At 44.7% G+C, this 15,088-nt stretch overlaps 1 protein-coding gene across 4 annotated transcripts in view; it reads left to right on the top strand.

Annotated features, from left to right (window-relative positions):
- The window catches only part of gbf1 (golgi brefeldin A resistant guanine nucleotide exchange factor 1), a 139,193-nt gene that overhangs the window by 76,526 nt on the left and 47,579 nt on the right, over positions 1 to 15,088 (top strand). For all 4 annotated transcript variants that reach the window (XM_061790664.1, XM_061790668.1, XM_061790663.1 and 1 more), the window contains exon 8: positions 2,436 to 2,490. In XM_061790664.1, coding sequence (XP_061646648.1) covers positions 2,436 to 2,490 — 55 coding nt within the window. The remainder of the gene's footprint in view (positions 1 to 2,435; positions 2,491 to 15,088) is intronic.

The following is a 15,088-nucleotide window of genomic DNA, read 5'->3' as shown; positions in this document are numbered from 1 at the left end:
TGAGGTCACCGAGTTGGTTAAAAAGCTCCTCGGTGGAAAGGCCCTGGGGGTGGATGAGATTCGCCCGGAGTTCCTCAAGGCTCTCGATGTTGTGGGGCTGTCCTGGTTGAGACGCCTGTGCAACGTCGCGTGGACATCGCGGACACTACCTCTGGATTGGCAGACTGGGGTGGTGGTCCCCCTTTTTTTAAAAGAAGGGGGACCGGAGGTTGCGTAGTGGATATTGGTCAAATAAAAATGGAATTAATTTAGGAGAAAAGAATAAGCCGGAAGCGACGCTTGCGTTTACCGCAATTTTAAGTTTGTTAAAATCAAACTAATGTCTCGAAAGGGCACCATGTCACTTTTTATGTATAAAATTTAGGAAAAATTACAAGAAACCTTTTTATCAGTCTCGTAATCTGAAGGTTGCTACACTTTATGAAATTTTGCATTCTAGATGGTTTACTTAGTCAGAACACACCGACAAAATACAACCAAGAGTGGAATTTTATGGTATATTTAATGACATCTAAATGGATCTAAAGGGGAACACACAAATGGGGTCTAACTAAACAAAGAAAATAACACTAATAACGGTAAAAAGGAGGAAATCGGCATACGAAAAGAGGGAATAGAACATTGTGTGTTGGACTAAAGTTGGAAACGTGAGCGTTTTCTGCGTCCAGTGCGGACGGGAGAGAGAGGACAAAGTTGAGATTTTTCCTGAAGCTAGTAATTTCCCCGAAATTATTAGGCACTAATATTGTAGTCTGGCAAAGTTGTAAAATAAAAAAGGTGGAAGAGGAAAAATGGCTTGACGTCACGCCTTCTTGGGAGAACCAGACGTCTCTCTTCCTGCCTCTCTTTGTGGCTCGCTGGCAATTTCAGAGCGATCCCGCTTGGCTGGGAGCGTACCGGGTACCTTTGTAGTAGCGGCTCCGATCGCTTAGCGGAGGCCCACGGTTAGGCTCGGAAGCCATGTCCGTTCTATTCCGGTTACCAAGCCGTTTGCCCCCACAAAAGAAAGGGGGAACGGGGGAGGGGTAGCTGACGGCCAGCAAGGTAAGAGGAGAGGAAAAAAACACAAGACTCACGGAAGAAGGTGTGAGTTAAGAGTTAAATACCCCAGAGGCGGGGCGTGGGCAAGACGGATGCCGACTTGGAGAAGACCACACCCATCAGCCTGAATCTTGTCTACAAATTTGATCAAATGGGTTTAAAATCATATATTAATCTACAACACTCCCAACTTTGTAGTCTCACGCATAGAATCATTGTTTAAACTTTGGTCGTGGCAGATCGGTTGATTATTCTTCAATGCAACATTTCGTACTGTTTGATTTCAAATCACAAGTAACAGTTCTCAAAAATCTTGCAGAGGACCTGTAGATCTGACAATAGTGACACAGACACCAAGGCATACATTTGGAATATTTCTACAGAGTTTGTAAGATATCAAAAGGGACATTTTATCATCCGTTAACAAACATCAAAGGCGAGTCCCCGGGTTGGAGCTCGCAGTTCCTCTCAATGCCAGTGGGTGGCGCCTCACGTGCATGTTTGAATATTAACCACATAGTCTTCTTGGAGGGAGGGTCCCTCAACCTTTTGGTCGGGGAAGGAGTCTTTTGAAGCCAGGAAGTAGAGCCTCTGCTCCTCCAGATTGAGAGGAGCCAGATGAGGTGGCTTGGGAATCTGATTAAGATGCCTCCTGGACGCCTCCCTGGTGAGGTGTTCCGGACACGTCCCACCGAGAGGAGACCCCGGGGACAACCCAGCACACGCTGGAGGGACTTAGAGGTGTACGTGCGCTGTAAAAATGTCTACCATGCGCTTTTTTTAATTGTCTGGTTATAATACCCTCTTGCCACTACTGACTTGAGTTTTTCCCCACAAAGGGGGAGTTGGCGCCGCGCCCTGGGGCTCGGCAGACAGGCTCACTGGCTTTCACATGCGGGGAGCCGAGAAGCCACGGGCCTCGCAATCAGTAAAGAGAAATCTGAAGTGATCCACCACGCTTTCAGAGTTTGGTTATGTGGGCTAGCCGTCAATGGCTAAGCACAGTGGCGTGGTCCAAGGCAAACCCAGTCGAACCGGGCCCTTCACATCCACATGAACTCCATCGCGGGGGTCATATTCTAGTCCACCTCCGCAATAAGTGAAAACCATGACATAAATACCCTTTTTTTAATACACACTGGGCATGTTTTTGTTGCGTTTATAGGACTTAAATTGTTTGAAAGACACACACATAAAACAAAACAAACACATTCAAACACACACATTGAGAGAGGGGTAGAAAAATGATAAAACAAAAACACTGGACAAACTATAAAAAAAAAATACAGTAAAAACTGTAATTAAAATCTGCAATATAGCAGGACCGGAAAGCATGACGTCCAGGCTTTTCTTACTTTAAGCCATGAATTTGTCTTTGTTTCCTTTTCTCACAGACTTCCCCAATTTAAGGAAGAGGCCAAAAGTTATGCTGGTGCGAGCATGAAGAAGGTAATCAGGTGTTGAATGAGCATCTAATCTGCTTGTTATATGATTAACCTTCTGTGTTATTGTTTTTTGTTGTTGTCTTTTTCTTTCAAATGTGACTTTTCATTTTCATGATTCCCTGTGGTGATGATTAATGATCAATTAGTTTTGTCAATTAGTTGTTTTTTTTTTCTTCTGCAGAATAGTGAAAAATCTAGAATAGTGCTAAGGTAGAGGTCTATGTTCTTTGTTTAGGCCACCAAATTGAGACGAAGTAGTGAAATCATTTTGCCTCAATCCGCTTTATGGGCAAACTACTATCGCGTTTGGCAAAAGAGATAAAAGCACTTTCTCCTCGCTTGGGCGATAGGCGAAGGGGTTTTATTTATTTATTTTTGTTATTATTATTATTTATTTTATTTTTTTACACGTCATTACAGAGCCACCAAACATGACAATAGCCCATGTTTCGTTTTTTCTCATGTTTACATATATCATATTTGTATAAATAAATGACATATATGTATTTAACTTTTGTCCGAAGACACCATCCATCAAGAATTTTTTCAGCTTAAAGAAATCACTTCATCAATCCTGGTATTGCTCGTTAGCATAGCATACACAGGGAGTCAGCTATCCCGTTTTCCACGACGTTACGCATATAGCAGTTCACTTGTGACAACGTGACGTGTGACATAGATGTGATTACTCAAGAGGTAATGGATTAATGGATTATGACAAGCCCCAGTTAATAATGCAATAATGTTGCATACTTTACTGACATAACATGAACAGTTGCACTCAAAATTATTCAAGCCCCATTGTAAATAATTTTGGAAAACAATCATCGAGATCAAAATTATTGCCTCTTTTCTGACATGTTACAGACCAAACCAGTAACTGAATCATCAATTTATGTTTGTGCATTGTTGTTGCAATTTGAAGAAATGTCAAATGTCATGGGGGGGAAAAACGGTATGAAAGTTTAAAAAAAAATGTCCCTATCTACTCTGAGATCCTCTCGGATGACCGAGCTTCTCACCCTATCTCTATGGGAGAGCCCGGACACCCTGCGGAGGAAACTCATTTCGGCCGCTTGTATCCTGGATCTCGTTCTTTCGGGACCCACAGCTCGTGACCATAGGTGAGGGTAGGAACGTAGATTGACTGGTAAATCGAGAGCTTCGCCTTTCGGCTTAGCTCCTTCTTCACCACAACGGACCGATACAAAGTCTGCATCACTGCAGACGCTGCACCGATCCGCCTGTCGATCTCCCGTTCAATTCTTCCCTCACTCGTGAACAAGACCCCAAGATACTTGAACTCCTCAACTTGGGGCAGGATCTCATCCCCGACCTGAAGAGGGCACGCCACCCTTTTACGACTGAGGACCATGATCTCAGATTTGGAGGTGCTGATTCTCATCCCAGCCGCTTCACACTCGGCTGCGAACTGCTCCAGTGAGAGTTGGAGGTCACGGCTTGATGAAGCCAACAGAACCACATCATCTGCAAAAAGCAGAGATGCAATACTGAGGCCAACAAACCGGACCCCCTCTTCGCCTCGGCTGTGCCTAGAAATTCTGTCCATAAAAGTTATGAACAGAATTGGTGACAAAGGGGAGCCTTGGCGGAGTCCAACCCTCACCGGAAACGAGTCCGACTTACTGCTGGATATGCGGACCAAACTCTGACTCCGGTCGTACAGGGACCGAACAGCCCCTATCAGGGGGTTCGGTACCCCATACTCCCGAAGCACCCCCCACAGGAACCCCCAAGGGACACGGTCGAACGCCTTCTCCAAGTCCACAAAACACTGGTTGGGAGAACTCCCATGCATCCTCGAGGACCCTGCCAAGGGTGTAGAGCTGGTCCACTGTTCCACGGCCAGGACGAAAACCACACTGCTCCCCCTGAATCTGAGATTCAACTTCCCGACGGACCCTCCTCTCCAGCACCCCTGAATAGACCTTACCAGGGAGGCTGAGGAGTGTGATTCCCCCTGTAGTTGGAACACACCCTCCGGTCCCCTTTCTTAAAAAGGGGGACCACCACCCCAGTCTGCCAATCCAGAGGCACTGTCCCCGATGTCCATGCGATGTTGCAGAGGCGTGTCAACCAGGACAGTCCTACAACATCCAGAGCCTTGAGGAACTCCGGGCGAATCTCATCCACCCCCGGGGCCTTGCCACCGAGGAGCTTTTTAACCACCTCGGTGACCTCAACCCCAGAGATAGGAGAGCCTGCCTCAGAGAACCCAGGCTCTGCTCCCTCATGGGAAGGCGTGTCGGTGGAATTGAGGAGGTCTTCGAAGTATTCTCTCCACCGGCTCACAACGTCCCGAGTCGAGGTCAGCAGAGCCCCATCCCCACTATACACAGTGTTAGTGGTGCACTGCTTCCCCCTCCTGAGACGCCGGATGATGGACCAGAATTTCTTCGAAGCCGTCCGGAAGTCTTTCTCCATGGCCTCACCGAACTCCTCCCATGCCCGAGTTTTTGCTTCAGTGACCACCAAAGCTGCATTCCGCTTGGCCAGCCGGTACCCATCAGCTGCCTCAGGAGTCCCACAGGCCAAAAAGTCCCGATAGGACTCCTTCCTCAGCTTGACGGCATCCCTCACCATTGGTGTCCACCAACGGGTTCGGGTATTGCCGCCACGACAGGCACCGACCACCTTACGCCACAGCTTCGGTCGGCCGCCTCAGCAATGGAGGCGCAGAACATGGTCCACTCGGACTCTATGTCCCCCGCCTCCCTCGGAACATGAGCAAAGTTCTGTCGGAGGTGGGAGTTGAAACTCCTGACGGGATTCCGCCAGACTTTCCCAGCAGACCCTCACAATACGTTTGGGCCTGCCACGTCGGGCTGGCATCTTCCCCCACCATCGGAGCCAACTCACCACCAGGTGGTGATCAGTTGACAGCTCCGCCCCTCTCTTTACCCGAGTGTCCAAGACATGCGGGCGCAAGTCTGATTGTACGACCACAAAGTCGATCATCGAACTGCGACCTAGGGTGTCCTGGTGCCAAGTGCACGTGTGGACACCCTTATGCTTGAACATGGTGTTCGTTATGGACAATCCGGGATGAGCACAGAAGTCCAATAACAGAACACCGCTCAGGTTCTGATCGGGGGGGCCGTTCCTCCCAATCACGCCCTTCCAGGTCTTACAGTCATTGCCCACGTGACCATTGAAGTCCCCCAGCAGAACGATGGAGTCCCCAGTGGGAGTGCTCTCCAGCACCCCTCCAAGGACTCCAAAAAGGGTGGGTACTCTGAACTGCTGTTTGGTGCATAGGCACAAACAACAGTCAGGACCCGTCCCCCCACCCGAAGACGAATGGAGGCTACCCTCTCGTCCACCGGGGTGAACTCCAACGTACAGGTGCCGAGCCAGGGAGCAATAAGTATACCCACACCTGCTCGGCGCCTCTCACTGTGGGCAATTCCAGAGTGGAAGAGATTCCAACCCCTCCCGAGAGGACTGGTACCAGAGCCCAAGCTGTGCGTGGAGGAGAGTCCGACTATATCTCGTCGGAACTTCCCTGCCAGAGAGGTGACATTCCACGTCCCTATAGCCAGCTTCAGTAGCCGGGGATCGAATCGCCAAGGTCCCCGCCTTCGGCCACCGCCCAGCTCGCGCTGCACCCGACCCCTATGGCCCCTCCCACAGGTGGTGAGCCCATGGGAAGGAGGACCCACGTTATCCACCTCTAGGCCTGGCTCCAGAGGGGGGCCCCGGTGACCCGCGTCCGGGCAAGGGAAACCTGAATCCATTAATTGTACTCGTCATAGGGGTTTTTGCTTTGTCTGGTCCCTCACCTAGGACCTGTTTGCCATGGGTGACCCTGCCAGGGGCATAAAGCCCCAGACAACTTAGCTCCTAGGATCATTGGGACACACAAACCCCTCCACCACGATAAGGTAACGGCTCAAGGAGGGGTCTTGGGAATCATTCAGTTTTTGTATTTTTTTTCCAAAGGTGATACAAGCCTTAATTTTCTTTTTGGTCAGCAATGGTTTTCACCTTCCAACTGTGCCATGGATTACATTTTTGCCCAGTCTCTTCCTTTTTTTGATTTATGAACACTGAATAAAACTGTGGTTTTCGTCCTGGCCGTGGAACAGTGGACCAGCTCTACACCCTCGGCAGGGTCCTCAAGGGTGTATGGGAGTTCACCCGACCAGTCTACATGTGTTTTGTGGACTTGGAGAAGGCGTTTGACCGTGTCCCTCGGGTAGTCCTGTGGGGGGTGCGTCAGGAGTATGGGGCTCTTCGGTCCCTGTACGACCGGAGTCAGAGTTTGGTCCGCGTATCCACCAGTAAGTCGGACTTGTTCCCGGGGAGGGTTGGACTCCGACAAGGCTGCCGTTTGTCACCGATTCTGTTTATAACTTTTATGGACAGAATTTCAAGGTGCAGCCGAGGCGTAGAGGTGGTCCGGTTTGGTGGCCTCAGTATTGCATATCTGCTTTTTGCAGATGATGTGGTTCTGTTGGCTTCATCAAGCCGTGATCTCCAACTCTCACTGGAGCATTTCGCAGCCGAGTGTGAAGCGGCTTGGATGAGAATCAGCACCTCCAAATCTGATACCATGGTCCTCAGTCGGAAAAGGGTGGCGTGCTCTCTTCACGTCGGGGATGTCATCCTGCTCCAAGTGGAGGACTTCAAGTATCTTGGGGTCTTGTTCACGAGTGAGGGAAGAATGGAACGGGAGATCGACAGGCGGATCGGTGCAGCGTCTGCAGTGATGCGGACTTTGCATCGGTCCATTGTGGTAAAGAAGGAGCTAAGCCGAAAGGCAAAGCTCTCAATTTACCGGTTGACCTACGTTCCTACCCTCACCTATGGTCACGAGCTGTGGGTCTTGACCGAAAGAACAAGATCCCGGATATAAGTGGCTGAAATGAGTTTTCTCCGCAGGGTGTCCAGGCTCTCCCTTAGGGATAGGGTGAGAAGCTCGGTCATCCGAGAGGATCTCAGAGTATAGTCGCTGCTCCTCCACATCGAGAGGAGCCAGATGAGGTGGCTGGGGCATCTGATTCGGATGCCTCCCTGGTGAGTTGTTCCGGGCACGTCCCACCGGGAGGAGACACCGGGGACGACCCAGGACACGCTGGAGAGACTACGTCTTTCGGCTGGCCTGGGAACGCCTCGGGATCCCCCTGGAAAAGTGAAATATGAAGTGAAATATTTCCTACTGGACAACTCTTATCTGGCATTGAATGTAGGGCTGGGGGATATGGCTAAAAAATGTATCAAGATTGTATTTCATATCAGTCGATATCAATATATAAATATTTTAACCTATACGAAATAATAAGCCAGAGAAACAAGGGGGACTTTTATTTTTTTTTTAAATATGTAATCTTTAAAAAAGAGGACAATACAACTGTTATCCCTGACTTGTTATCTATCTATCGATCTATCTATCTATAATAAATAATAAATAATTAATTTGGTATCTCGAGACCAGTCCAGTTCTGGGGGGACACTACATCACCCCAGGGCTTTTTTATTAGGTATTTTTTTTCTTTTTCTTCATTAGTATAGTATTGTGATATGTAGACTTTACACCGATTGTTATCGCCCTTATCGGTATCGGCCAATAATTGGCATTTTATGCTGATCGGCTTTAATGTCATAATTCGCTTATGGCTCCGCAAAAGACATTTAGTCCGCGTCGCCACGTGCACAGTATATTTGAATCCAAAAGCTAGTTTATTTTTTGCCTTGTCGCGTGTCTTTTGACGAAGTATTGGAAATATCTGACGGCCAATAAAGTTATTTAAAAAAAACCTTTAAAAAAAAAAAACATGTCGGCAGTGTGGAACAGACAACACGCAATGCCCGGATCAGACTACAAGACAAATTTGCTCTTTCACGCTTGCACTATGTCAGACTACTGCAATAAAATCTTGTATTCTGGTACCACCGCATCCCGTTTTTTTCCGAATACTGGGCTTCATCGTGGCAACGCAAACGCGACCGGATACACCCCTTACCATGGCGACGACAACAATAATGGATTGCGCCGTGTGTTTGTAAGAATGAAATGGGGGGAAAACGTGTGTTGGTGGTCACCGGTGCTCAGGAGAGGACCTTCGTTTAAGGCTCGCTTGAGGTATGTTCACGTACTTTGAATACAATACGGCTCACAAGCAGGCAACAAAAACATTATGTAGTCTAGCGAGCTAGTGGTACCACAAACGGTTGGATGTTAACATGCCGCCGTTATGTCGAATTATGCTCTAAGGTTTCGGTGTGGGTGAAGTAATTAAAAATAATTTAATTACAGTAAGTTAGCACCCATTATTTCTGTCATGTAATGTTGGTTTGACCTGACTGATTAGTATACACGATCTGAATAGAGCAGTGATTTCCAACCTTTATGGAGGCAAGGAACATATTTTAAAATTGAAAATCTCACGGCGCACCAACAAACAAAAATGTCACAAAAAGTGGATACATTAATTACTGTATTTTCTTCCTGTCATCTAATAGAAGACGATTCATTTGTTCTGTCTCTCACTATGCCTCACTGGCATAAATAGAGGAACAAAGATACATTATTTATTATAAATAAAACATTTTGAGCAATTAAGTTCACAAGTATATACAGTAAATGAAAAGGTCATTTAAATATACACATTCCTCCGTCATGTGATCGGATCGGTGATCGGTTGTTTTTTTTTTAAACTCGCTGATCGGTGATCGGCCCCAAAAATCCTGATTGTGTGAAGCCTAGTAATATGTGATTATACTGTAAGTGTACGCCTTTAAGGGGGCCGGCGGGGATGAGGAGTGTGACGGGAGCGCAGGAAAAGAGTCTGAAGACGCGAATGACGTGAATGGTGGCTGACAGCAGCTCGTATTGTTGTGATGTTCTGCGTTGCCAGTGGTTGAATAAAGCGTCGAGATTTCTGTACATATTTTTGGGATGTGGAAGGAAACCGGAGTACCCGGAGAAAACCCACGCAGGGGAGAACGTGCAAACTCCACATAGGCGTGGCCACATTTGAACTTGGGTCCTCAGAACTGTGACAACAGACGTGTTTACCAGTCGGCCACCATGATGCCACATAGTGCCATATTCTTCATCTTCTTTAAAAAAGTGTTGTTCGTTTTCTTTCATAATGGCCTTTCTCCGTCTTTTTACTCAACTTCCACGCAGTCTCTTTCTCTCTCCCCTGCGATGTTTCTCCTCGTATCTGTCTGGACTGAGCGCAGTCAGTCATTACCGCCTGACATGCTGATTTGATTGGCTGAAGGGGTGGCTGAACTCGCATGTGATTGGTCAGAATGGTTCATCACTACTATAAAACCTGTAATACTGCGCCGCTTGCAGAAATTCGAAGTTATAGTTCTAAGCAGCGAGTTCATGAACAGGCGCTCATTCCCAATAGCACATGGAAAAAAAATACTTGGCCCCCCAAGTACCACCATAATGACCAACATTAAAATACAGTATTATAAAAGAATACAGTATTTAATCTTGTAAATCACTGTGACATTACGCACAGCTGGAACGTTGAACTGCTTCAATATAGAGGGGGGGAAAAAAACAGTTCTTAGTAATTCAGTTAAGATATTGCATATCAAAGTTAAATAAAATGTGTACCTAAATTAATGCTTGAAAAACATTTATAAATGATGCATATTGTACTGGATTTAAAGAAAAAAAGTTGAAGCCACTGCAACGTCATGCGTAGTTTGAACACTTAATTCAGTGATTCTTTCACATATAACTGTTTTTTGCTTTTTATGTAGCCCAGTAAAGCAATCAAAGTGCTTCAAGCAAATTGGTTTGTTCTTTTCATGCGTGTTTTATTTTTCTTTCTCCACTTATAACAGATATATTTGGTTTTTTTTTTGGGGGGGGGAACAAATCCCTTCTTAACATAGGGAACAATTGTTGTACACTTAATATTTGTGGGCCACAAATTTCCATGACTTGTGATTTGAAATTCAATTGAAGTGTACAATGTGTAACAATCAATTTCTGGGGAAGTTTTGTATGTGAAATACAGGGTGATTAAAAAAGAATGTGCTAAAATCAGCACGCAATATTACAGAGGCCTGTAATTTCCATCCTAGGTATACCTTACCTATGACCCACCTCCACCCAATAAGAATCTTATCTGTGAATCTGACTGATATCTGCGGGGTCTTTTCCAGAAGAAGTCAGACCCCTACGGAGATCAGGCATTTTTGATCCCTGTAATTACAAGGGACAGAAAGTTGGTCACAGAAATATGGCACAAAAAAAGTAGAACTACAAACTTAGTGAGGGTAAAATGTGAATCTATTAAACCATTGTCTCCAGTTATCTCTGCGAAACGAGCTCTTTTCAATATCAGGTCACTGGGTAATAAATCAAGGTTGAGTAATGACATCATTACAACCTATGATCTGGATTTTTTTGTTACAAAATGAAACTAGGTTAACAGAAAGTAGATGCAATACCATTTTAAATGATGCAACACCAGCAAATTTTAAGAACAAGTGTCGAATAGGGGGAAAAGGCGGTGGTGGTGCTGTTATTCTTAAGTCATTATTTCAGTGTAAAGAAATTTTACTGGAAGATTTTAGCTCTTTTGAATATCTCTGTTTTTTCGTTAAACGTGACCCAAAGGTTATTGTTTTAATAATTTCTAGGCCTCCAAGGTACAGCAGAAAAGGATGGAGGACTTCTCAGAACTGCTGTCAATTTTTTGTCCTGACTACAACTATTTTGTCATAACGGGAAACTTTAACATTCATGTTGACAATAACATGGAAAAAAAATCTAAACAACTCTCTGCTATACTCGACACATTTGACCTCACTCAACAGATTAAGAGTCCAACCCACATTCAAGGTCACATCTTAGACCTGGTCATCTCTAAGGATGTTGAAATTCTATCAATTGACATTAAGGATATAGCTATTTCTGACCATTTTTGTGTATTCTTTGAATTACAGATTCTTCCAAAGGTTCAGACAACCTCTGTCTATTAAGAAAGGTACATACATGAGAACACCGCCACTAAGTTTATGGAGACCGTTGCTGTGTCAAAACTGTGAATGCTGAGACAGTTGATGAACTTTTGGATAATTTCATCTGTAAAATCTCAAATATCACGAATGATGTCGCTCCAACTAAAACTAAGACAATCTTGAGGTGACCTAGAACACCGTGGAGGAGGACAATGATGATAAAGACCTCTAAATCAAACTGTAGGAAAGCAGAACGTAAGTGGAGAAAAACTAAACTCCAAATTGACTATGACCTTTACAGACAAAGTCTTTGTAATTTTAACCAAGCGTTAATCAGAGCTAGACAGCAACACTTTTCTGAAATCATCAGTAAGAACTTCAACAATACTCGCACTACTCTTTTTGGCATGCAAAACATATCTATTCTGGAATAACTACTACGCACTTTTGAAAAAAAAAAAAAAGTATAATCTTGTTCTTTAGGGTGTTTTTGACGCCATACGTCGACCAAGCCCATCTCTATTATCAGACTCTGCTACTTCCCTGTTTTTCTTGAAATTGCACCCTGATCTGAAGGTTGTTTATCTAAATGTTGATTCCCCACACAGTTAAAATCCCCACCTATCAAGAGAGTTCCTTCTACAAATGACGTTAACACTGATATAATTTCTTTTAAAAAAGCTGCGTCATCTTCGTTTGGGGCATACAAATTTAGAATTTATATTTTTATTCCTCCTATTGTTCCAACTATCAAAATGTGGGGACCTCCTTTGTCAACATATGTTTTCTCAACTGTAAGGCTTAGTGCTTTATGTACTAGAATGGCAACACCTCGTTTTCTTCCCTCTTTGCATGATGAGCTAAAAACTTGACCGACCCATTCCCTCCTGAGGTTATGGTGTTCCTTGTCATCAAGATGGGTCTCTTGGAGTAAGGCAATTGAGCAATTAAGTTTTTTCAATTGGGACAATTTTTTTTTCCTTTTTATGGGGTGATTAAGACGATGTCTTTTGGGTAAAGAACAAATGCTCTCTGGGTGAGGTGCACTTTGTGCAGCGGTGACGATCTCTCAGGAAAACCTGTGGTTGTGTTCAGATCGTCCAAATCCGAGCTCTTGTTAAACAAACTGGTACATTCCACAGTCCCCGACAGACTTCAGGTAATAAATCTTAACGTTTTACTTGTAAGCTTCAAACCAAAATTTACAAACCATATCTCCCGATAAACAAGAACCAGCCCAAACGACTTTACTCACGACTTGTAGTGTTCTAATCGTTCCCCTCCTGTCCATGAATGAGTCCTCTGATTTCTGATATCTTCAGTTGGCGTGCATTGTTTCCTCTTCCGCGGGGCTGTGTCGTCCAATCATCTCGGGCCATCTCCAGGACCTCTCTGTCATCCAGCACCATGTTCACACCCAGTTGTTTTAGTGTGGGTTGTGCCTCCAGTAAAGAAGTGAAAACTTTGGAGCCAGAGTCCAGAAAAATCCTCAGCTGGGCTGGGTGGGGTGACTGAGGCTTGATGTTTCTCTCCTTAAGCCTTTTTATCACTTCACTTAATAATCTTGGTCAAAGTAGATTGTATGCCCTTCGAACTTAACGTTGCGTTTCCATGCCTGTTGCAGCACTGCTTGTTTCACCAGAAAATCCAAGAAGCGGATAATAATGGACCTTGGTGGGGCTGTGCCTCCTGGTCTCGGTCCTAGCGCACGATGAGCTCTTTCCACTTTGATGTCGAGCCCATCTTGTAACTTTAGCGCGTCCTTCAAAAAACGCTCCACAAAGTTTATCATGTTATCCTTTTCAGACTGCTCTGGTATACCGTACAGGCGTATGTTGTTACGACGTAGACGATTTTCCAAATCATCACATTTATTGGTAAGGTTGATTTCTCTTCGCAACAGGTAGCTTAGCAACTTCTCGTGTTTATTTTGTCGGTCTTCCGTGGCACTCACTCTGCATTCCGCTTCAGTCATTCTGTGGTCCAAATCGTCCGTGCGTGTTGCAAGATCTGTCAGTTTATTCTCCAATCTGGTGAATGAAGTTTTTAAGTCTTGGAATGACTCTGTATTTTCCTGTCGAAGTTTTCGTAGTTCCGCTAGCACGCCATTTTCAGCGTTAGGCCCGGAGTTAGCCATAGTGTTAGCTTCCTCAATAGTTTTCAATCGAGTAGCTTTAGCTATTGTTAGCTGCTTGGGTCCTTGTTTTCTGTCCCCTATTTTACTCACTTTCCTGTCGTTCTTAGATGTTCTTGGATTAAGCATACTCTTTGCGTGATCCCTATCGCAGAGTCTGGTGTTCATTTATCAAGAAACTTTCTCAAAATGACATCTTTCCTTCGATTGCAACCAGTCGTCCTGTCCCTGCAGCTGAAAAACACCCCCACAGCATGATGTTGCCTCCACCATACTTCACTGTTGGGACTGTATTGGACAGGTGATGAGCAGTGCCTGGTTTTCTCCACACATACCGCTTAGAATTAAGGCTAAAAATCCATCTATATTGGTCTCATCAGACCAAAGAATCTTATTTCTCACCATCTTGGAGTCCTTCAGGTGTTTTTTAGCAAACTCCATGCAGGCTTTCATGTGTCTTACACTGAGGAGAATCTTCCGTCGGGCCACTCTGCTATAAAGCCCCGACTGGTGGAGGGCTGCAGTGATGGTTGACTTTCTAGAACTTTCTCCCATCTCCCAACTGCTTTTCTGGAGCTCAGCCACAGTGATCTTTGGGTTTTTCTTTATCTCTCTCAACAAGGCTCTTCTCCCTCAATTGCTCAGTTTGGCCGGACGGCCAGCTCGAGGAAGGGTTCTTATCGTCCCAAATATTTTCCATTTCAGGATTATGGATGCCACTGTGCTCTTAGGAACCTTAAGTGCAGCAGAATTTTTTTGTTAACCTTGGCCAGATCTTTGCCTCAGTCTCTGAGCTCTTCAGGCAGTTCCTTTGACCTCATGATTCTTATATTCTCTGACATGCACTGTGAGCTATAAGATCTTTATATAGACAGGTGTGTGGCTTTCCTAATCAAGTCTAATCAGTATAATCAAACACAGCTGAACTCCAATGAAGGTGTAGAACCAGCTCAAGGATGATCAGAAGAAATGGACAGTACCTGAGTTAAATATGAGTGTCAGAGCAAAGGGTCTGAATACTTATGGCTGTTTGATATTTCAGTTTTTATTTTTTAATAAATCTGCAAAAATTTAAACAATTCTGTTTTTTAATGTCAATACGGGGTGCTGTGTGTAAATTGAGGGAACAATTTACTTAAATGATTTTAGCAAGTGGCTGTAAAATAACAAAGAGTGAAAATTTTAAGGGGGTCTGAATACTTTCTGTACCCACTGTACAGTACTGTGCAAAAATGTCTTGGGATACCACTAGCCTGCCCCCATGACCCTTTTTCAAGGCTGTCAATATGATTATGGCCTTTTTGCACATCCCTTTCTTCATGTGTTCAATACATTTCTCTGTGTTATTTCATATTTTACACACAATTTAAGAGCTTATTTGTTCTACCTTCTTTGTATGTATGAATTACTTGGGTTCTTGGGTTGTTCCCAAGATCTGGTGAAATTTTCAGGTCAATAGCACCTTTGGAAGTATATTTAGTGAGAAAAATGTTAAATACTTATTTCA

Source organism: Phyllopteryx taeniolatus, chromosome 11, assembly GCF_024500385.1.
Source record: "Phyllopteryx taeniolatus isolate TA_2022b chromosome 11, UOR_Ptae_1.2, whole genome shotgun sequence".
Taxonomy (NCBI): domain Eukaryota; kingdom Metazoa; phylum Chordata; class Actinopteri; order Syngnathiformes; family Syngnathidae; genus Phyllopteryx; species Phyllopteryx taeniolatus.
This window is presented reverse-complemented; position numbering and strand designations above follow the sequence as displayed.